This window comes from Planococcus citri, chromosome 3 (assembly GCF_950023065.1).
Source record: "Planococcus citri chromosome 3, ihPlaCitr1.1, whole genome shotgun sequence".
NCBI lineage: Eukaryota > Metazoa > Arthropoda > Insecta > Hemiptera > Pseudococcidae > Planococcus > Planococcus citri.
In genome coordinates this window covers 40,940,852-40,962,561 of record NC_088679.1, presented here as the reverse complement: position 1 = coordinate 40,962,561, position 21,710 = coordinate 40,940,852, and the positions used below count along the sequence as shown (strand labels likewise).

The following is a 21,710-nucleotide window of genomic DNA, read 5'->3' as shown; positions in this document are numbered from 1 at the left end:
ATGCTCATGAAGCTCCGGTACAGTGGGAGCTATTTTTTCCTTTGGATGGATAGTTTAGATTTATTTTAAAGTTTGAGAATTTTCTGTTTGAAAAAACCAAATTGTAACTTCAAAGTGTCTAGCTAAGTTTGTTGAAACGGTATTATTATTTTTGTTTGAAAATTCATTTTATCATCAATCATCATAAAGAGACCTAAATTACCACAGTAATTTATAAATTTTTATTGCTGGTGCTGATTTTAAAGCTTTGTGAATTGGATAGGTGGCTAGGTGCATCACTTGAAAAAAAAAATTAAGGTAACACCATTGGAATTTGAATAAAATCCACACTTCACAGCATAAACAAAAAGTTTATTGTAACGAAAAATAATTAATAAAAAAATGTCATCAAAAACTAGAATAATAAAATCACATGGTTAATGCTAATTTTACATGATTTAGCTCAGAATTAAAAGTTATTAACAGATGTTTAACTATCAAGGGAAAAATGTGTTTAAGTACTTATTGTATATAATGTATCGTATACAAAACACATGCTCACGAAACAAAATAAAACTTATGTACTCATAACGTGCAAACTTGCAAAGCAAAACAAGACGAATGAAAAAAAGAAATGAAAATACTCGTTAAAATAAATAAGGTATACGGTAGGTACATAAAGTGGATTAACTGCCATCTAATAAACGTATGAAACATTTTCAATAAGAAAATTACAAAATAATTCGAAATAAATAATTACATAGGTGGGTAAGTTTACGTTTCTAATAAAAAAATCATGAAACTTAATTTTTTTAAACATTGCATGTTTGTATTGACGGATGGTAAAAATGTAGCAAAATAATGCATAAATTGTCCATCACAGTCATAAATTAGGCGAAGAAGTTGACTTATTAGTAAAATGATGTTTGATGGTAACTCGATACACTTGTGTTTGGGATTGGTCAAACGATCAGAAAATATAAACTATAGTAATTTACCGATGTTTGAATTACTGTCGGTGATTTGTGATGTGCTTCAAATTAATATTACAGCAATCTTCCGCATTTTTAGTTGAATAAAATATAGAAAATAATTTAATATAAGGTAACTTTTCAATGCGCACAAAACAGGAAGTATACATACACGATAATCGAAACGGGGCCATTATGGTAGTATGAGTACACAGTACACCTACCTATAATTGAGTTTTCAAATTATTATTTTTGTACTTTTTCAATAAGTAACGACAAAGTCAACGGTAATAACAAACGAATATCGAAAATGTGGACGGCCAATACAAAAATACATCTGACAAAATTTCAGTTATTCGAAATATCACAGCGAAACAAAATTTCATTCGAGAAAACTATCATTGGGACTAAAAAAGTATAGGAAAAAAACACAATAACAACAAACTCAACGGTAACAAATAAATACATATCGAAAATGTCGACGGCCAATACAAAAATACATTTGACAAAATTTCAGTTATTTGAAGCATCACAGCGAAATATTTCATTCGAAAAAAACATTATTGGGGCTAAAAAAAATAATAGGAAAAAAAACAATCTACGCAATTCTAATACTGAGTAGGTACGTTAAAACAGTCGATCTTCAAGTAATAGGCTCGGAAGAAGTGGCTGGTTTTTGTCTGTAATCTGCCGACAATGATCGAGAATACGCAACTGGTTTGTTTCTCTGTGTATTCGGCGTTGATTTCTGTTCATAAATATTAAATCTAGAGTAGAAGCTTCTCCTACGAATTCTATCGTTCATGCTTTCCAAATACTGCAAATCATTACCACCGTCGGAAAATACCGAACATCCATCACTATCTTCTTCGTCAGGAGGTGTAGTCAAAGAAGACGTATGGTTATCAAAACTAGCAGTCGATGTTCCAGAAGTGGATGCTTTCACATCGGAATTTCCTCGAATAGGATCTTTCTCGGTGTGAGCATTTTTCTCAGTCCTTTCTTTTTCTTCCGCAGAACTTTGTAATTTCTTGAAATAAGCAACTTTTTTCTCTAGCAAGGAAAATTTTTCAGCCAAGTTATCTTTTTTCCTAGCAACGTTGTTCGTTTCGGTGGTGTTTTCTCTATTGATTTTACTACTACTAGATTCGCCTAAATTCACTTTGTTGACGGTAGAATTCGATATATTACTGAATTCTTGCAATCGATCCGGCTTTGTAGTGTATTTTTTTTCAAAATTAAGTTTTCTATCGATAAGCGAAGAATTTTCATCACCATTTGTTTGGTTTTCTGACACACCGTTACTTTTTACATGGTCTGCCTCGGTGGAAACTCCTGCAGTTGATTCGTCAGTAATGTTTCCAGCCAAATCTGATTTTGATTTGAGTCCATACAGCCTTTCTAGTTTCTTTTCATAGTGATTCTCGTTATCGCGTAACACGATCATTAATCCGCTCAGTTTTGAGTTTATGTTTCTAGTTTTTCTAATTTCATTTTCCAGCTCATTCTGTAGAATTAAACTTTTCTTTTTGGAAGACAAACTGGGATACACTATAAACTCGTTCACCATATCGCTTCTACTGCTAGATTTAGATAATTCGAATTTACAATTATCTTCACTGATTGTACGTCGACAAGAATCCAATTTCTTGGCGTTTTCTAATTCATCAGACAAAGAGCACGTTTTACTGCGAACGTAATCGTGTAAAGGTGACGTTTTTAAAGCGAATGATTCTGTTGACATATTACGCGACAATTCTCTCTGACGAGATAAACCACGTTCTCTGAAAGCATCAACTTTTTCATTTTTTATAACGTATTTACTTTCCTCCGGCGGAGTATTGTAAAAATCCGGTCTTAAAAATCTCGATCTTTGAGGAGGTTTATCTCTCAACGAATCGTCTTTTTCGCTGACATCGTTATCTTCGGCTTTCTTCGAAACGCCGTTTAATTCACTAGAATAGGATTTCAAATCGACACCGCTTTTTGATTTTTCCGCTGAAGGACTTTTATATCGGTCTAACGTTGGTCTTCGGTATTTGGAGAAAAATTTATCGAATTCTTCCTCGATGCTTAATTTTCTCAATGATGTTTCCGCTGGCCTAGGAAGATCGACTGGTTTGGAAAAATCACGTCTGTATTTTTGTTCCGTTTTGGTGTCGTCGTTTGATTTAAAATCGTTACTCGATGTATCGTTGACGGGGTTTTCAACGTTCGATTTCGTCGTCGATGTGGATTCCGAAGAATTAGCGAGCTTTTTATCTGTTGTTGCGTGTAAATTCATTTCTCGAGGTTGAATTTCTTCGCTGATACTCGAGTATCGTTTCTTGATCGAGTTTTCTGAAATTCGTCAAACACGTAAGATTACAAATCTATCTAATAAAATGTAAAAATTACGAGTAAAGATAGAGTATCGAAATGCCGTCCAAGTAAAATTGGCTTCGAATTGACGTTTACTAGTCGTATTAACACTGCTTGTTGAAATCGAAAGCATAATTTTATATGTAGCATTTCGCTGAAGGTAGCCTATTATTTTGAAAATGAAATTTCTCTCAGAAAGAAATACAACACAATCATTTAATATTTTCAACAGCGCTAATGTGTTTCGTCAGTGCAAAGCATATATGCCAACTTCATGTATAATAAGGTCCATTTCACGCCAATTCATCGAGATTCTGGCCTAAAGCGCATCAATTTACTGAAAAAATTTCCTTAATTTAAATCCTATCAAAAGATGTGAAAGGAAGTGGAGGGATTTTTTTAGTTCAACCAGACAAAAACCAAATCGTTACTAAAGTCTAGGTATACCCTCCTCGCTCCTTCACTTCCACAATGTATGTATTTATATCTCTCAACTTTGGATATCAATATTCAAAGAAAGGTATTTTTCTTCAAGATTGACTCGACAGAAATCTTTGAACTGAACAAACGTTATATGGTTAACTCTCAAATTAAAAAAATGCTCAACTTTTTGATTTCATTATTTGTACCTACTTCCAAAAATTCGAGTCAATATTTTTCAAAATTTTCGAAAACAAAACACAAAAAAAAATAAATATTAAGAGTCATTATGGAAACCCACAAGCTATAATTTGAAAAAACTATGACATGAGAGAGAAAGGAAAAATATTAAATACTTTAATTCCAATTTTTTAACATGTTTTTCATATGACAATGACGTGATGGTTCATCTCCAAAACTGAAGACACTATTTCTGCACAAAAAATTTGAATATACAATTTCTAGGGGAAAAAACCATTTTCCATTATCCTTAAAAAGAAGAATATCCGTCTTTCTTGTTAATCGCAAAGAGATTATGCAAGGGACTGTATTATTTAGAAATCTCATTCTCATAAATGCAAGTGAATCACATTGTTAATCAAAACAAACACAAAAAAAAATAACAAAAATCATTAGTTAATTTAAATTACACTTTGGAATGTCGTTAGTGCAAAGATGAGCCCATCATGCATTGTACGAGTAGTACTGACAAGAAAAATTTTCGGGATATTTAAATTTTTTTTCTAACTCGAAAAATTTTCTTTCACGATTTTAACTGGCATAATACTGAGAAAAATTATTTTACAAAAAAAAATCTTTAGTACTGTAATAAATTAGTAAAAGCATCCTATTAAATGAATTTTGAAGCTAAACAATAGGCTAGATCTTTGAAAACAAGCATTGTTTATTTACAGCGACTCTTTTTCATCAATATTTAAAACACAAAGCTAAGCTGTTCCGGCAGAGAAATCTCCCTGGGCTCCTCGGCCAGAATCAGTACCACCTATGTGTAATAAAAACAAAGCCGATGTAAACGGTGTTATAATACACGTAAATCTTTATTCGCGTCAATGTTCAGCGAGATTATAAATTTTTTTCAAATCTCTGTTCTAAGTCAAGAGAAACAAAAAAACACGAAAAGTTAATTGATTAATGAAACCTACACGCAGCTGTTGGACAACTACTCAGAACCTACGTACTTATTATACGTTATCAACGAAGTGGATCATGGAACGCCTCTACCAGACACATTTTTTTCATTTTTCATTTCGATAAATGTGCATAATGCATAATAAACAAATGACTGGCAACGCGGTCACATGTCTACATCGTAGACGTTGGTGAGTAAGTATATCATTGTGAATGAGAAGAGAGAAGAGACCAAATTTTATCAATGCAGTGTTATGCCATCTACTTGAACAGCACGATTTCTCCAATACAAATACAGATTATAGAAAAAAATTTGTAAAATAGTACGTCAATTAGTCGTATTCGTTCACAAATTACCTATGGCAGCAGTTAAGGAAGGAGGTAATTATGTACAAATTATGCATTTATTCTACTTGTCTGTCTTCTAATACTGTAGGAACATGCACCGTCACAATGTTTTCTGCAACAATGCAAACACGTTTCACTCTGTTACGTATACAAAAAGAAAAAAAACCACCGCAATTATGCAACATGCAATTCGTATATAGATTTTTCCTTCAATTTCGTATCTCGAATTTGGATTTTGCGGCGAATTCGTGCAATCAGAATCGAGTACAGAATCAATACGTAAGGGAAAAAAGAAGTGTGCAACCAAAACGTGAATTGTAAAGACATAAAGCACTCGATAACGGAGTAATTACAAAAAAAAAATTATAAATGAATTTTGTTAATACTACAAAGTGAATAAAGTAAGCTTCGGTTACACAAAACACCGATTACCTCTTCGAGGTTGATCGTTTGAGTGTCCATGCGTCCAAGGTGCTCTCTCTGGCCGACTAAACGATCTTGTCTCTGTTAATCGACGACTGAAACAGAAACAACCTTCAAATTATGCCCTTATTTGGCTTAATGGCAAATTAGCTATTTTAATTAGACGACAAATCCTTTTGGAATTTGGCGCCTTTTTGAAATATCTCGCATTTTCCTCTCCGCACGTTTGTCAACGCGTGAATCATTTATTCGGAGGAGATTCCCACATTGGGATTTCAACTCTATAGTTTAATCGTGAGATGTGTATCAACAATGAAGACGAATCTTTTCGTGACGTATTTGTGCGTTCGTAGCACATACATACATAAATGAGTATCGGTACAAGAAAAGAAAAAATTCTAAAAATAAATTCGACTACCTACCTATATTTTTAGCTAACCATGTGTGTCAGCAGAAAACGCGCGCATTGAAAATAGATCATTAAATTGTTGCCTACATTTAGCATTCGATTAACCAAGCCGCCAAAACAGATGGCCATTTTTCGTTCAATTTTTTGCTTTTATGCATATTATTTATATCGAGTGCTTGTTCACTCCTAGTGTAAAGTCAAATCGTATAATAACAAATTTCAATGATAGCTTGATTTCTGAGAAAAGTTAATTCGTATAATAATTTCTTACACATAAATATTCAATTTTCTCTTTCTTGGAACCATTTCAAAAGCATTATTCAGAATGATATGGCGTGGCTTTAATTTGTCGTCATTGCTAGAATTTTCTTTAGAATATAAAAATGACGAGACGTTTTCGAGTTTATCTAATTCATTCTATCTTCTATTTTTATAGAAGAAAAATAGTCTACCTTTATTTGAGAACAAACTTATTCACCAAAATCGACATAGAAGTTAATCTTCTGCCGACTGAAAATAACACACCGCGTACCTGGGAAAATTATCGAACAGTGAACTGTGCTGAGCGAACAATGAACGGGGAAATGCGGACGATCTTCTCATTTCATCTTTATTTAGTCTTTGAGTCAAGCTGCGAGCCTAAAAAAAAAACACCACCAATTTGTAAACAAGCTTCATTGCAACTCGGCGTAATATTTACGCTTGGCCAACGACGATAATTTTTCAAAAATTTAAACGTTAGCAAATTTTTTCCGGAGTCTGCCTGCCATAATGTACTTTTTTTTTTCTTCGTACAAAAAGGAAGTTGAAATAAAAAGTAATGTCGTTTGTAATTAGCTTACATCTTTTCTAGTCGAATAAGGTTACACCATTGAGAAATAACACAAGAAGAATTGGCACACGAACATATTTTTAATTCGCAGCGCCAACTCGATAAAATGTCACCGATATACAGTGCCATTAAAAAACGCCGATTGTAGCGCCGACGCGTCAATTACTTCTTTTGAAAGGCCAACTCACCCTGGAGAGTAAAGTGGAAAAGAGGTTTTCCGCTGTCAATAATTGGAAATTATCGTCTTCGTCAGAGCTCAAGCTATCCGCGGTGTCTAGCTGCGATCCTTGGCTGCTTTGTTCTGGTTGGCGACGTTTTGTACTACGTAACGTGAAACACCCGCTGCTGCTTCGGTTATTGTCTTCGTTTTCGTTCACTGAGCTGTGAATAGAGGAAGAATCAACAGTTATATTTAAAAATAGTCGCGTGGGTTCGGGACATGGTTTTTGATTAACGTATAAGCGACTAGTACTTCATCCTTGTTAACGTGTCTTCGTTGGGCGTTACAAAACCGCCTCCTTCAACCGCTATCGGAATAATCACTTCTCTGGGAGATTTTCTTATTGGTTCGCCGGTGCTGATGGTGCTACCGCTATCTGAATCCACTGTACTTTGACGTGAAAGACTAAAATTGATAATTAAGTGGGAGAAAATCGTCATTTTAGCTTTTAATTCTATACTCCATTTGATATGTATATTTAAATGGCGAATAAAAACATTATTTTGAATATTTCATTTTCTTACCTGGAAGAACTACTAATCGTTCTAGCAATACTCGATTTCGAAGGCCAAGTAGGCAGAGAAGGTTGTGGACTTGATATTTTCTTAGGTACTTCGGCTTCGATTTGAATTGGGATTAGATGTTCTTTAGATTGATTGTCTTGTTTGGTGATAGGTCTACAAAGATTTAAAAAAATTTACTCATGAATTGCCATCATCAGTGCTTTTAAATTCAGTTTTTACAACTGCGGTGGTGAAGAAGTACTCACTTGGGTGGTAACGGAGCAGAAAATGGTATTACAACCTCAGTTTTATGACTAACTGAGGGCTTATTAACAAAATGTTCAACTTCAGTTTTGAAATTTTCCGGCGGAAATCTAAAACAAAACAAGAAAATTAATACTCGAACCAAATGAAAATCCTATTAATTAAAGACAAACTTACTGAGGTGGCATCAACTGAATTTCTGCTCGGGATGTTTTACGTCTCGGTAAAGTAGCTGCTTTATTATTCGTTTCAACAGTGGCCACATTGGATTCCATCTGAAATACAAGCGGGTTTCGATTACAAAAACATATATCGAAGTTTTCGAAATATTTTTCACTGTAATTTTACAAAAGTACCTTAACGGGTATAAATTCATCATTTTGTTCTTCTTTCCGCAGTTTAGGTTCAAACGAAGCAATACTTTCAAATGGTGGTTCATCTTTGAACGCAGATTCGACTAGTTTATTCAAAGCAACAGTAGAGGCAAGAGAGAAGGCATCATCTGAAGGACTGGGACCAGCACTGGATGGTTTTTTGGGTGGAGAAGCACCAACCTGAGACGATCTTCTTTCGAATTCTTTTCTAGCCCCGTCCACATTAATACCCGGTAAAACGATCTTCTTCGAAGGTGATTTAACAAGAGCAGATTCCTTGGAAGATTCCTAAAACAATTAAGATCAATCAATAAGGAATCAGCGCACAAGATATTTCAACTTGAATCACATACAACTGGAGGAGCGACTTCGGTGGTAGTTTTAGTAATCACTTGGGTTTCAGAATTAACCAAAGGAGCAGGCGTTCTTTCTTTTTCATCTTTACTTCTAAGCTTCTCAGCCTCTTCAAAACTATCTGATTTCCTGGATCTGCTTCGAGATCTCTCTTTTCTTCTTTGAGTACGATCTTTTTTAGCTGACTTGGATTTTCGTTCTTCTGGTTCTAAAAATGAATTCCACATAAGTTCCACGTCAAATTAATCCTAAAATATTCGAAAACGCTCACTTCTTTCTTTTGCTTCGGGTAATACGAGAGTAGCGATGTTTGAAGGGGTAGCCTGTGGTGGAATACTACCCATACTATGTGACCTCACAGGACGATCTAAGGTGCCATTCAATTCAGCGTTAGCTGAAGCCTGAAGTTTCAAAAAACACACTTGTATTAACATATCGCACATTCGGAGTAATAAAGTTACATCTAAAAAAAATTAATTTTGACTTTTTTGAGGTTCGTATGACCCCCTGCAACCAAAATTAAGTATTCTTATGCTAAATGAAGGTACGATATCCAATCATTAAAATGAGGTACTATTCATTCCTACGTAAGTTGATGAAAACAATGAATCAAGTGTTGATATAAAAGGAAATCGTTCTCTTGTAAGATTTCACTTTTCTGAGATGTAACACGTTACTCTGAGGGTGTGATATGATCACACATAGTTATGAAAATATCTACTATACACACCTGATCATTATCAACTACAAGTTTATTACTGCTCACTGGAGGTGCATTCAAAGACAACAGCAAATCTAAACGGACCGGAGGAGTCAAACTAGCTAATTCTTCTGCTACGTCCAAACATACTTCCGAATACATTTCGTTAATCCACCAATGACTACAAATCGCAGAAATATCAGCTCGTCGGGCTGGGTTGACGTTCAACATTTCAGAAATTAGAGGCGAAGCAGCTGAAACATAATTCGAGATTTAAAGTAGAGCAGTACTTGATAAATTGAAAAAAAAGTTGAATCCTTACGAGATTGAGTCTTTGGTTCAAAATAATCTCCTTGAGAGATTTGTTTAACCATCCGTTTGAAATTAGATCCATCGAAAGGCATAGCTCCGTACACTAAAGTGTACAAAAGAACACCCAACGACCAGCAATCCACTTCTGGTCCATGATACGGTGTTCCTTTAACAATCTCCGGAGAAGCATAGAGGGGACTGCCACAAAACGTAGATAATAAAGACGAGTAAGAGAATACGTTTGATAATCCGAAATCCGCAATCTGTCAATACACTGAGAATTTATTATTCGCGTATTGATCTGTATTCAACTGTTTGATTACTCAATTTACCTTCGCGTTTCCTTCTTCATCTAGTAATATATTCTCCAACTTGAGATCTCTATGGCAAATATTATGCTAGAACGATAAATCTCATTGTTAATACTTCTTACGCAAATAAGCACTATAAAATCTAATATATGATGAGATTTATATCAAAATTGGTTTACCACTTTTAATGTTCGTCTGTCGCCGAACATTTCCATAAAAATAATCCCTACTTTATTCTCTCTCATATGACCTCATAACCTATTCTTTCTAGTTAATAAATTCATTGAAATTAAAATTACTTCAAGTACGTACTTTATGACAGTAATAAATCGCAGTTGCAATTTGTCTAAATATTCGACGAGCTTCTTCTTCAACAAGTACTTTCCTCTCGCTTAAATAATCGTACAATTCTCCACCAGCAGCGTATTCCATAACGAGTACCATTTTCTCTCTATTTTCAAATACTGAAAATTGTACACTGTTAATTATATGTAAATCACGTTTACCTACATTTCTAATATTTCGTAAAATAAGTAACGTAATAAATAATAATATTAGGACGAACACGCACAAGACACGCGTGGGCGAAAAACTCAAGGAAATCATAAGCATTGATTTTTCAGTGAAAATTTGTCTTTGTTTAGAAGACGGTGAAACATTTACAAAAATCCGCAGGTGGGTAATTGTTATTCGATTTTGAGAGATAAACCGGCTGTTCATTTATTGCATTTACAACGAAAGAGTTCAGTAGTTTCATTACTAGTCTGAATTGAAAACTCACCTTCGTAAATATGAATGATATTCGGATGTCTAACCGAAGACATGATTTGAATTTCTCTTCGGATTCTTATTAAATCTGCCTCTGTTTCTATTTTAGATTTTCTAATTGTCTTAATCGCAACCTAGAATGATAAATGAGATACTACATATATCAGCAACATGAAGTTCATTTTATTTCCACACAAAATTAGGTATATATATCCACCTCTTGTCCAGTTTCTTTATTTATTCCAAGTTGCACTTTTCCGTAAGTACCTTGCCCCAATTTCTTCATAATATCAAACCTGCAATAAAGTTGACTAAATCAGCATAAAGTTTCAACCAATCATCCTTCCGTATTCGAATATTTACCTTTGTTTCAATTTTCTACGATGATTGTGTAGTCTAACATCCCCGGTGTTTTCTATACCACCCATAATATTATGAATGGCTTCCGGAACAACCATTTTGGACGGTTGATTCTTCATCTAGGAATTATGAGCGTGTTAATTGAGCGCGATGTCATACGTAAAACACAGTTTTTGTACCCCTGAAACACAAAATGCTTTATAAACAAATTTTCACTTGATCGAAAATATACAAACTGCCATCATTTGATCATTGATTGGGAAAAAAATTCGTAGAAACACTTCGTCATTATTTATCCGATATTAAGGGGTTAAAAAAATGATTAGCAGCTGTTTAACAGATAATGTAACATAAAAATGAAGATCAGGCGATCATTTGGTCAATCGCCAAAGAATGTATCAAGTTCTCTAAAAATAACGGCGTAATTAATCGACATCAAATGATAATAACAATTAGTAGTTGAATATGTCACCAACTTACTGAAATATTTTCAATACTAGTTTGTATTTGAAGGATTTCGAATTCACCATTTTAACCAATACAATCGAATAAAAATCGACCAAAAATTTAACGAACGTAGCTACACATTGTGAGTGACTTTAACCCACACAATCACACACCATCGTACGTGTCCGCTCCGCAAAATACATTAGCATATAAACATGCAAATCATATGTGAGAGCAGTTTATAAATGATGCATACCGAGCTATTCTTCCTTCACATTTACACTCTATTTAGATATTCTCTTTCGTTCGCTATCTCATTGTCAAATTTTCAAAAAAATTTCGACGTTAGAGTCCCATAGCGAATTGAAAACTCCAGATACAGATTTTCACACCGTTATAGGAAACTTGATGCAAACTAGCAAGGAATGTGTACGCATATCAATGATAGGTAATCAAAAACTAAACTGTGTATTGAATGCATTATTGGTACATTGATATAATTTGTTTGATCGCAGAAATCATCTGCATCGGCATAGGAATATTTTTACAGGTCAAAAACATGAAAAAGTAAACATGATCTTACTTGTTAGTGAAACATTTGAATGAAGTTTGAGTAATGCGATATGACGAAGAGAACCACAACAAACATCTATCCATCCATCCATCCAGCCATAAATTGCAATTTGCATCAAACAGGATTATATTTCAAGCAGTGTTTAATCTACAGAAAACAAAACATTATAGATTAATCAGATGAGCGTTAGTCGCCGCTAAACACATATTTCAAACACATAAAAAACTTACGACATGAATTATCAATTATTAGGAAACATTTCGCTCAATGTGAGCAACTCCATGAGAAAAATCACAAAAATGAAGAAGTTACGAGTGTTCACTGTTCAGCTAAGACAGCTCGCGAATGATTAGAAAAGTCTTATCACATGGTTACTATCCCAGTCACAGTATCCCTTCACTCCTCCAGACTTGCGAATTGCCGGAATTGCGATGCTACCGCTGCGTGCTTTAACCGCTACCTGATTTGAACTATGACTGACTTGTCAGTTGTCTACTTTCCAAGCTGAGCAGAGCAAACTTTGTGTAATCTTTGTATTCATGACTCATGTATTCTTCTAATAATTTTTAAAATTCAGCTTTTTAAATGACACAAAATACATCCTTTAATATATTATTGCACCTACTTTTAATTAATTTTGGAACAATTTACCATACCACAATACCACAAATTTCAAACATGAAAGTGGACAAAAAAAATAAAGAGATCAACTTTTACCGAGAAACATTGATTTTTAAAAATTAATGTTGTAAAAAAACGTGAATTTCTGGGTTATGAAAATTGAAAATACAGACAGGTACACAGTAGATCAATCCTCCCAATCTAACCTGACGATTGAAAATTTTCAGTGTAGAGTTTCACAATCACAAAATTTTGTTCTAATATTCGCTCGGTTTTTTAAGATTTCAGTTTCAAATGGTAGTACTTACAAACTTACATACAGCTCACATTTACATAAAATAGTAGAGCCTAGAGAACATGGTCGAAAAAAATCAACGCAATCTTATTGATGAGAGTATATATAATCTGCTTGCTTGATCATATTAGAAAAATTATTAATAATAGGTACCTATTGTAAAAATTCGGCACATTGTCTCAAACAATCAGATGTAAGTTACACATAATAAACCTGTTATTTGTAAAGTATCACATTAAAAATAATTATAATATGTAATTGCACGTTAAAAAACCATTGAAAATATTTTTGTTCAACAAATCTTAACACAAAACATGTTTAGGCCTGAACTGAGCTATACTCTTCGTAAATATATGATAATACGCTTTGAAAAAGAGTAACTGCATATCCCTCCTCTCCTAGAGCTTTTTTGGCTGGCATGAAATTTTCAACAAACTTGATTTCAACCGGTAATGTTGACATGTTTGAAACCAAAATTAAATGTATTAATTTAGGCATCAAATCGTCAATACTAATGGATCTAAAAAAAACATAACTTTAAGTAAAATTACGAGAAAATCTTTATAAAAATTGAAATCAATACTCACAAGGACGGTAAATTCTGATTCGGGTCCATGTACGAATTAATTGAAATGAACGATTTTAAAGTGTCAACCAATAAAATCAACATTGTTGTAGGCGAATGCATCATCGACAATTGATGTAGTTTACCAATTATGGGATTGAGCTGAGTTGGGTAATGCATTGTAAGAGCACTATTTCCTTGCATTGCTTGCAATAGTTTTTCTTCTTCTTTTCGTAAAATGACTCTAAAACATAAAAAAAAAAAAAAAATAAAAAAAATGACGAATAAAAAATGTATATTAAGCTACGGATATGTCCCATAATTTGTAGTGGATTAATTCACCTCAGTAAGCGAATCAAGTAAGGTTTCACGGACGGAAAATACAAATGGTGCAATACGTCAATTATCAAGTTTTGATTATGTTCATTTCCCAACAACTCCCACAACGCTTGTATTACATTTAATAATATAAATAAATCCTCCTTAATGTCTGTAAAAAATAATACCAAATTATTTCAAGTTTTTTTCCATTAGAAATTTGAATGAAAAATTTGAAAACCTTGAGCAATATTTTTGAAGTGTTCCTCAAGAACTAATTTCTCTTCTTCATTATTCGGGGGTGGTTTGGTGACTAGCTTCGTTAATTTATGCAATACTTTTTCTTGAGTTTTTCTCAACATGCAAGCTAATGGGTAAGAAGCATGTTGCAGCAGATACGTTAATGTTTTCCTATAAATATAAATGTTGTAATTAATAATGAAGTACAATTACAGATAAATCAATCAATATAAAAAAATTATACTTTAGAAATTTTTCGTCGTTACTACTGTTCTCAATTTTTTTGCTCAACTCGTTCGCCCAGTTGTGTTCTTTATTAAATTGCAGCGAAGCAGCGTATAAATTCTGTTTGGTGATATCTGCATCGTTAACATGACCATTTCTTATTTTGTTTTGAATGTCGAATTTCCTAAGGGGAAAAATGAAAACACGTGTAATAAGTTGCGTTATTAAAACACCAAAACTGATCAATGTAGAAACTGATATCGTACTGTTGCGCTAATAAATTACACTCTGCTGCTAATAACTCTCTTTGTTTCTCCCATTCATCATGTCGTCTTCTTGCTAATGCTTCGTTTTCTGCGAGTCGTCTCTCTAATTCTAAATGTAAACTTGCTTTTTCAGATTCATTTATTAACGATCCCATGCGTTTTTCATATACTTTCACTGTACGTTTGTTCTCTGCCTCCAGAAATGATAGGGGTGATGTATAACCTTCCACTTCTACAATTGAAAAAAATACATATTAGCAGAAGTTCTGAACAAAGAATACGTATTTAAATAAATTTGAACTTCATTTACCTGAAAAGTTCAAAGGCATCGCGGGTTTACCGGTTATTATTTCCGGCAAAGTTTTTGATAACTCTGCGTAAGCGGATAATCGGGAGTTATCTTTGTCACTGAGCGAGTTTTCAAAATCCGAACCTATATCGTTCATATGTATAAACGAATGAAGTTTCAAGTCATATTAATTAGCATAGAAACAGCTCATGATGAATGTATCTCAATTATGTAACGATTTTACCAGAATTTTCTAAAATATGTAGTAATCGATCAGTGCTTTTCTTGGCAAATTCCAACAAGTGTTTGTGCACATTCACAACAGGTTTGGATATGACATCGACATCTTCCTTCAGAATGTTTCCAATGAGTGCTAAACCATTGGAATATTTTTTATACGCTTCCTTAACATAGTCAAACATAATAAAATTCAATGGTATCAAAAAATGAATAATGCATTTAATAATGAAACAGCTCAGATTCATCTTACTCTGTTATTTCCGGCTTGTTCGCAATCAATGGCTGAGTGAAAAGTAGAAATGGCATCGTGATATGATTGAGGATTTGACATTGTGTTGTGGAACAGTATTTAACACCTCACAAAATTTCAAATTTCATTTTCAAGTCATTTTTGGTCGATGTTTGCATAAATATTTATGGTCAGTTCTCTATCTAGTATCAAGTTTTCTTTATCACCTGTTCCACTTGTTACGCAAGGATCCACAAAAAAAGACTGAAAAGTGAAAACTTAGAAAAACTTGAAACCCGAACAAAATATCATCAATTATTTGTCACAACGTAGTATTACAAAAAACTAAATTATACTAATTATGATTCATCAGTGGATCCGGATGGATTGATTGTTTGATTGATTCAAATTCATCACTGTTGTTGTTGTTGATAAAAAAATGTGATTGATAGTCCGACTCGACTTTCAATAATCGACCTAAATCGACTCTCGATTCTCGACTTCTCGAGATTTTAAAAATGCGATTTTTTCTTATCACTTATCAGCTAGACGGTAGATTTAAAATTTGAACGATTTCAGAAAACTGAATTTTTTTTGATGTTTTATTCAATTTTGAATCATGGAGGAAGTTTATTTGAGAGACTTGAAGTCATACAGTGTATCGGAAGTTATGCGATTTCGTGATAAGTTTTTGGAACTGATAAATAAACTTGCCCAAGAAGAAGAAAACATGTAAGACATCGTTATATTTTGCTGTTAATTTGTCTTTCACTAGGTATCTAATCTATTGTGCTTCTTTTCATCACAGTGATGAAGATCCCAACGATCCGCTCTACTTGGAGAGAAAAAAGTTATGCCGTTTGTCCACTGAAAAAAAGATGCGTAAACAATCCCAGAAAGCAGCAGATAAATCGTCTAATATGAAAAGAAAATCCAAATCTCGCAGTAAAAATATGCCACCTTTATTGCCCGTACATATTCCTGATGTTTGTATTTTTTATTGTTGAATACGGGACGAGGGTAAAACATTTTTGAACCACGAATCATCTAATCAAATGTTTTCTATTACGTACAGGATTTCAGAAAAACACGAAAACGTAAACACGATTTAGTTCCTCACAAAGATGTGGCATTTGTATTCAAAGTTTATCCACCTTTCATGTATGAATACAACATTCGTAACTCTAAACCTAAACATAATTTAGAAATAGTCGTCTTGGGTCATCAAACATTGGATAAGTTGTGTGATAAAATTGTTTGTGATGAAAGTTTCATGGAAATTGGTGGTGATATTAGCGATACGCCTGACATACCTGTACAGCCAAGACTCGGTGTAAGTGTTGTTAATGTTCAAGTATTTTTTAAATTCCTTTGAATGTTGATAGAATTTCTCAATTTCCAGGAAAAATATAAATCAAGGATGCTGTACATTGGAAATAATTTCTACATTGACCGATCGGATCCCGGTAATATTGACTACAGTGAATGTATTCGACGATGGGGTGTTAGAAATGGATTGAATTTTGGTGCAACACTCAATATGAACGAACATTCGTGCTTAGATTTAGTCTGTAGAATAGGATATCCTTATGTTTATCAACATTTAGGTGGTTGTGAACATATCATAAAACTTGAATACGTCAGGTATACGCATGTCGCAAATTTCCTTATAATTTTTCATATCACCTGAAAAATTCTACTATTACACAGCTCGATCGATTTTTTTTCAGGTTGATAGAAGAAAAAGACTGCCTAGAATCGGAACTGTATCCGTTTTATTCTTATGTATCGAGATATTCTGGTTCCAAATTATGCATGGCTTGTATGGAGATATCAGAGTTAGTACATATACATACATTAAATCTTAATTCAACAATTTCGTTGAATCATTGGTGGATTTCACTAATTTTATTTTGTTTTCCAGATGGATTGTTTTCGATAGCAATCGTATGATATCTAACCCATCGTATTTATGCAATAGTTGTTTTCGCAGCTACCATTACGTCGACGGTAAAAAAGTTTCTACTTTCAAAGCTGTTCGGTATTGGGATTGTCCTTTATTTACAAAAATGACTGGTAAAACATTCGAACACTACGCTACCGCTGTCGTGAAACAGGAGAAACTTGATTGAAAATGTTCCAACCAGCATATTTTTAGTGCTTGGTGACTGTGTTGCAGTTTTTTTTATACGATGTAATGTTTTTATTCAATTTTCCAAAGAGTCAATAAAAAATGGCAAACACTAATATTTTCTTCGTATTCCTTTAGCGATCAATTCTAAGTTACTGTTTTCAAGGTGAATTGAGTAAAATTCAGGAGCAGATAAAAAATGACTTGCTGGGAAAATGTGCGTGATTTTCCCTTTTCTACATATTTAAGAAAAATGTGAAAGTATCGCCGTTATGATCTAATAGATGTAAGTATCGTTTCAATTTTGAACAATACGAAATTGACAAGTGTTGCGTTTATGAGAAACAATAATCTTTAGTAAACGATGTAATTATGAATGAGATCTTTTTCATGTGAACGACAAAACTGAAATAACTTTTCAGATAGGTATTAAAAAAAATTATCTGAGTAAAAAGGAAAAATACATTCTCTAAAGATGTGTGATGTCAAAAAAAGCAAACGGTATAATATCTGGCTGATGTAATTATGGTAATTACTCACAGAAAGAGTATAATTCAACTGTAGGTAACGTTTGAAATACAGTGTGTACGCAAGTACACAATATGAATCATTTTATTATCTGATTTTGTGATAAGTCTCAAAAGAAACAAAAGTTATAATTGATCGATTGAATTTTAATTGAAATTCTTGCGGTAAGTTGAACCAACCGTATAGTTACACTCTCGTGAACAGTTTGTGTGCGCCTACATGTTGGTGAAAATATTTTTTAAACGGTTAATATGACAGAAATTGAAATGGGGCACCCTACAGAGGAGCCCAAAAAATATTCCTATAATTATAACAAATGTTATTCTGCATTGTCCCAGGTACGCTATTTTTGAAAATATCGTGTAAGTTGAGCTATATTTATGAAATTAAAATTATGAATTAATTTATGCTGTAAAATTTCTCCAAAAGATAACCGCAGTATTGGTAGGAAACATGATAATGTTACAATTCGGTATGTCAATTGCGATGCCTACGGTTATAATCGGTAAATTGAAAGAAACTAATGAAACAGCAAAGCTTTCGTGGACAGACGCAGATAATGGAGGATTCTCACTGACAGGGGTAGAATGTTCTTGGTACGGTGAGTAACTATCGTAGATTAAAGTAAACTTATGATAAATAAGGTGGTGCTTGTAATAAGACTATTTTTTTTCTTTTCACCGAAGAGTGCTCTTTCTGAAAAATGTAAATACCTACCCACTTCATCAAAAAATAATATGAGCTTGTGAAATTTTGTTGTGTTTGTGATCAGTTACCTAATTGATCAAGTTTGGAGGTACCTATTTGATTTTCAATCGCATCATTATTAGATTTTTTACAATTTTTTTTTTGTTTCCCTTTCGATAATCAAAGATTTGAACTATTCATTTTACATTTTCTGGAAATTTTATCAATAATAAGTAGGCTGAGTAAATGACTTAAGAATTTGTCTAATGAATGATATTTTGAAATCTATTACCTATCTAACTGGAAGAGTTAAAACAATGGAAATGTTTTGGATTTTCACAGGAAGTCTACTATTGATATGCCATCCTATTGGAAGCTTACTGTCATCTTTCATTCAAGATAAATACGGAAGAAAAACTTGCCTTACGATTGTGTGTTTTCCTCAATTCTTGGGCTGGTTTTCATTATTCATTGCCAGATCGAGTCAGTTACTCTACGTTTCCTCGTGTTCCTTGGGTTTAGCCATGGGGTTAAGCGAAGCACCCATATTAACCTATGTCGGGGAATCTACTGAACCTCGACTTAGAAGTGTTCTATCATCCCTTTCAAACTTTTGTTCTATGATTGGATTGTTCTTGACGTATTTACTAGCTGCAATCATATCGTGGAGACAACTGGCAATGTTGTATATGTGTTTACCTGCTGTTGTTTTTTTAACAACAATACTGGTGGTGAGTTTAAAGTCCAATTTTACTTATAGGTAGTAGGTACCTAGTTGAATGAATTAGGTACGTGTGTTTTTTCAGTAAATATATTCTCTTCTGCTCATTTAAGAATGATTAAATGAACTTTGATCGACTTTAACGACGGTTTCGAGAATTTTTTTTCAGCTGACCGTACTTACTTAATCTAATTTCTAACCTACCTACTTGAGTAAATTTTTACAGTATAAATGTACCTTATAGTCTATACTGCCGTGCATTCGCCCCTTTTTGTTGAAACAAATTGATAAATCAAGAATTTTAATTTATTTATGCGACAAGTTATCGCATTAAATAACGAACAGATGAAAGTTGCGAAGTTCTTAATTCATTTTCAACGCGTCATTGTAAATTTATCAGCGATATAAAAGATGTAAAATTATTAACCGTTTAATTAAACCGACATACAAAATAATTAATGATTAATAACTTGATATTTTATACAATCGGAAAATTATCTTCTTGAAAGATAAAAAAAAAGAAAAAATTCCATTTCGTTTTTGATTTATACGAAATTCTTTTCTGTTTTTGTTTTCAGATTCCAGAATCTCCGGTATGGTTATTATCGAAAAATAGAACAACTCAAGCCATAAAATCTTTATGCTGGCTGAGAGGATTTACTAGCTCGAGCTCTGTTCGTGATGAAATCAATCAAATGTTGCAATATATTCAGGGTAAAAATAGTGAAAGTGACACTTCGTCTCTAGATGAAAATGGAAATAGTACGTAAGAATTTTTTATTTAAGCTATATGCGTTCATGTGTGGATACCTAATATCTACCTAGCTATATGTATATTACATATAGGTTGTTTAACTCAACAACTTATCAAACTAAATTCAAGTAAGTAAGTATTTTTAATTGATTTCAAATTTTTCAGAAAAATGTCGTGTGTTTGGTAAAATTGAAGATATTCTAGTATTATTAAGCGATAAGAGTGTTTTCCGGCCTTTTATATTACTCGATTTCATCTTTTTTTTCTGCACGATCTGTAGCATGATTCCAGTAAAACCATACCTAGTTTATGTAATCAAAAAAGTTGGCACGCCATTTGAACCACAATGGGCGTTGGTAAGTTAATTATTACTGTTTTCAAAAAATGAAAATTCTCAGTTTAATACAAATACACAATTATTTGTAATTATTTTACAGGTTTACATTGGCATAAATACCATTTCTGGAGCTTTTCTCAACATGTTAATCGTCAGAATGTTCGGAAAACGACGATTGTTAATCTCGTCTATGATAATATCTACCATACTTCAGTTTTTAATCGGAATTTACGCGCAATATGGAAAACAGTATCCCTGCTTTCAAAATGCTTGGATTCCTTTTGTTCTGTTTTGTGCGGTTAGTTTTATAGCCGGTTTTGGAATCACAGCTATTCCTTGGATTTTACTCGGAGAATTGTTTCCTATGAGGTACATATGTTCAAAAGTTGTGCAAAGTAGCCCATACGTTTTTATACGAGCGAATTATACATTTATTTATAGTTGATTCTTCAAAAGTGTTTCCCTCTTACATATTCATCATGTAAAAAAAATGCAAAATACTTATATCTATAATTTAAAATGTTTAACGTATTTTTCAGAGCTCGAGGACAAATCAGTGGTGTGACAGCAGCTATAAATTTCGGCGTTGGATTTTTACTCACTAAAACGTATTTTGATGTTGTTGCAATTTATACGTTACCATGGACATTCATAGTTTACAGCAGTGTAGGAATTATAGGGATATTTTACGTTTATATATATTTACCAGAAACTGAAAATAAAACGCTGCAGCAAATTCAAAAACATTTTGAAGACTGAAAATATACGTTCATCAGTTCATTATTTTCTTCATTTGTTCTGTAGATACACATTCATTTGATTTACAACTATAAATAATTATGTGAATTTTTTTTTTCTTATTATTGTAAAATTTCAAACTTCGATGTTACGACCGATGCTGGATCGAATAATGTTTAAATTAAATTAAGTATTTTTGTAGGTAATAATATTGTTTTTGAAGCGAGATTTATATTATTTATTTGTAAAATACTGCCTTCATGCATTAAATATTTTCAATTCAAATGCTTCAATATTAAAAATTCACGGACTCTCTTTATTTTTACGCAATAGCAACTAAAACTCAAAATGAAAACGCCGTAAATTCAATCGTATATGCAAAATTATTCGCACTTGTGTGTTTAGGTTGCCAAATCACTGAAAAAAAGGCGAAACATAATGACCACT

General features: G+C 33.0%; 4 protein-coding genes across 8 annotated transcripts; 2 read left to right on the top strand and 2 right to left on the bottom strand.

Moving 5' to 3' along the window:
- Window positions 1-330: 330 nt before the first annotated feature.
- On the bottom strand, window positions 331-12,631 carry LOC135840190 (probable serine/threonine-protein kinase nek3). Of its 3 annotated transcripts, XM_065356583.1 has the most exons (20): window positions 12,310-12,631; window positions 12,089-12,226; window positions 11,062-11,239; window positions 10,916-10,994; window positions 10,712-10,832; window positions 10,243-10,394; window positions 9,952-10,017; window positions 9,630-9,882; window positions 9,338-9,561; window positions 8,879-9,008; window positions 8,607-8,815; window positions 8,236-8,541; window positions 8,057-8,154; window positions 7,882-7,989; window positions 7,637-7,789; window positions 7,365-7,517; window positions 7,081-7,273; window positions 6,593-6,699; window positions 5,661-5,746; window positions 331-3,290 (listed from the first exon to the last, which is right to left on the bottom strand). In XM_065356583.1, exons 3-20 carry the CDS (start codon window positions 11,175-11,177, stop codon window positions 1,594-1,596), a joined length of 4,251 nt encoding a protein of 1,416 aa, XP_065212655.1. In that variant the 5' UTR covers window positions 11,178-11,239; window positions 12,089-12,226; window positions 12,310-12,631; the 3' UTR covers window positions 331-1,593. The 3 variants fall into 3 exon arrangements, with proteins under 3 accessions (XP_065212655.1, XP_065212656.1, XP_065212657.1); XM_065356584.1 differs by lacking the exon at window positions 12,089-12,226; XM_065356585.1 differs by lacking the exons at window positions 12,089-12,226; window positions 12,310-12,631 and adding an exon at window positions 11,539-11,673.
- A 451-nt stretch (window positions 12,632-13,082) lies between these two features.
- Window positions 13,083-15,805, bottom strand: LOC135840194 (VPS9 domain-containing protein 1-like). Its single transcript, XM_065356593.1, has 9 exons — window positions 15,389-15,805; window positions 15,143-15,302; window positions 14,920-15,042; window positions 14,610-14,841; window positions 14,363-14,527; window positions 14,120-14,289; window positions 13,903-14,050; window positions 13,583-13,804; window positions 13,083-13,515 (listed from the first exon to the last, which is right to left on the bottom strand). The coding sequence occupies exons 1-9, from the start codon at window positions 15,467-15,469 to the stop codon at window positions 13,314-13,316; spliced, it is 1,503 nt and encodes a 500-aa protein (XP_065212665.1). The 5' UTR covers window positions 15,470-15,805; the 3' UTR covers window positions 13,083-13,313.
- A 77-nt stretch (window positions 15,806-15,882) lies between these two features.
- Pbp49 (proximal sequence element A Pbp49) lies at window positions 15,883-17,770 on the top strand. Of its 2 annotated transcripts, XR_010557710.1 has the most exons (7): window positions 15,883-16,099; window positions 16,176-16,353; window positions 16,443-16,700; window positions 16,770-17,011; window positions 17,098-17,205; window positions 17,292-17,561; window positions 17,637-17,770. XR_010557710.1 is itself a non-coding variant. In XM_065356594.1 (6 exons), the coding sequence occupies exons 1-6, from the start codon at window positions 15,987-15,989 to the stop codon at window positions 17,497-17,499; spliced, it is 1,107 nt and encodes a 368-aa protein (XP_065212666.1). In that variant the 5' UTR covers window positions 15,883-15,986; the 3' UTR covers window positions 17,500-17,616. The 2 variants fall into 2 exon arrangements, 1 of the variants encoding a protein (XP_065212666.1); XM_065356594.1 differs by lacking the exon at window positions 17,637-17,770 and having other exon boundaries at window positions 17,292-17,616.
- Window positions 17,644-21,579, top strand: LOC135840193 (facilitated trehalose transporter Tret1-like). 2 transcript variants are annotated; one of them, XM_065356592.1, is made up of 7 exons: window positions 17,644-17,784; window positions 18,456-18,627; window positions 19,056-19,444; window positions 20,013-20,196; window positions 20,354-20,544; window positions 20,626-20,894; window positions 21,065-21,578. In XM_065356592.1, the coding sequence occupies exons 2-7, from the start codon at window positions 18,480-18,482 to the stop codon at window positions 21,282-21,284; spliced, it is 1,401 nt and encodes a 466-aa protein (XP_065212664.1). In that variant the 5' UTR covers window positions 17,644-17,784; window positions 18,456-18,479; the 3' UTR covers window positions 21,285-21,578. The 2 variants fall into 2 exon arrangements, with proteins under 2 accessions (XP_065212664.1, XP_065212663.1); XM_065356591.1 differs by lacking the exon at window positions 17,644-17,784 and adding an exon at window positions 17,805-18,364 and having other exon boundaries at window positions 21,065-21,579.
- The last annotated feature ends 131 nt before the right edge of the window (window positions 21,580-21,710 follow it).

Excerpts from the sequence above, each read along its gene's own strand:
- LOC135840190 (XM_065356583.1), bottom strand. The coding sequence starts at position 11,177 with ATGAAGAATCAACCGTCCAAAATGGTTGTTCCGGAAGCCATTCATAAT. Across the intron at positions 10,995-11,061 it reads CGTAGAAAATTGAAACAAAG|GTTTGATATTATGAAGAAAT; the intron begins GTAAATATTCGA and ends ACTTTATTGCAG. Across the intron at positions 7,990-8,056 it reads ATTCAGTTGATGCCACCTCA|ATTTCCGCCGGAAAATTTCA; the intron begins GTAAGTTTGTCT and ends GTTTTGTTTTAG.
- LOC135840194 (XM_065356593.1), bottom strand. The coding sequence starts at position 15,469 with ATGTCAAATCCTCAATCATATCACGATGCCATTTCTACTTTTCACTCA. Across the intron at positions 15,043-15,142 it reads ACATATTTTAGAAAATTCTG|GTTCGGATTTTGAAAACTCG; the intron begins GTAAAATCGTTA and ends TGAACGATATAG. Across the intron at positions 14,528-14,609 it reads TGTAATTTATTAGCGCAACA|GAAATTCGACATTCAAAACA; the intron begins GTACGATATCAG and ends TTTTCCCCTTAG.
- Pbp49 (XM_065356594.1), top strand. The coding sequence starts at position 15,987 with ATGGAGGAAGTTTATTTGAGAGACTTGAAGTCATACAGTGTATCGGAA. Across the intron at positions 16,100-16,175 it reads GCCCAAGAAGAAGAAAACAT|TGATGAAGATCCCAACGATC; the intron begins GTAAGACATCGT and ends TTTTCATCACAG. Across the intron at positions 17,012-17,097 it reads ATAAAACTTGAATACGTCAG|GTTGATAGAAGAAAAAGACT; the intron begins GTATACGCATGT and ends ATTTTTTTTCAG.
- LOC135840193 (XM_065356591.1), top strand. The coding sequence starts at position 18,278 with ATGACAGAAATTGAAATGGGGCACCCTACAGAGGAGCCCAAAAAATAT. Across the intron at positions 18,628-19,055 it reads GGTAGAATGTTCTTGGTACG|GAAGTCTACTATTGATATGC; the intron begins GTGAGTAACTAT and ends GGATTTTCACAG. Across the intron at positions 20,545-20,625 it reads TTGAACCACAATGGGCGTTG|GTTTACATTGGCATAAATAC; the intron begins GTAAGTTAATTA and ends ATTATTTTACAG.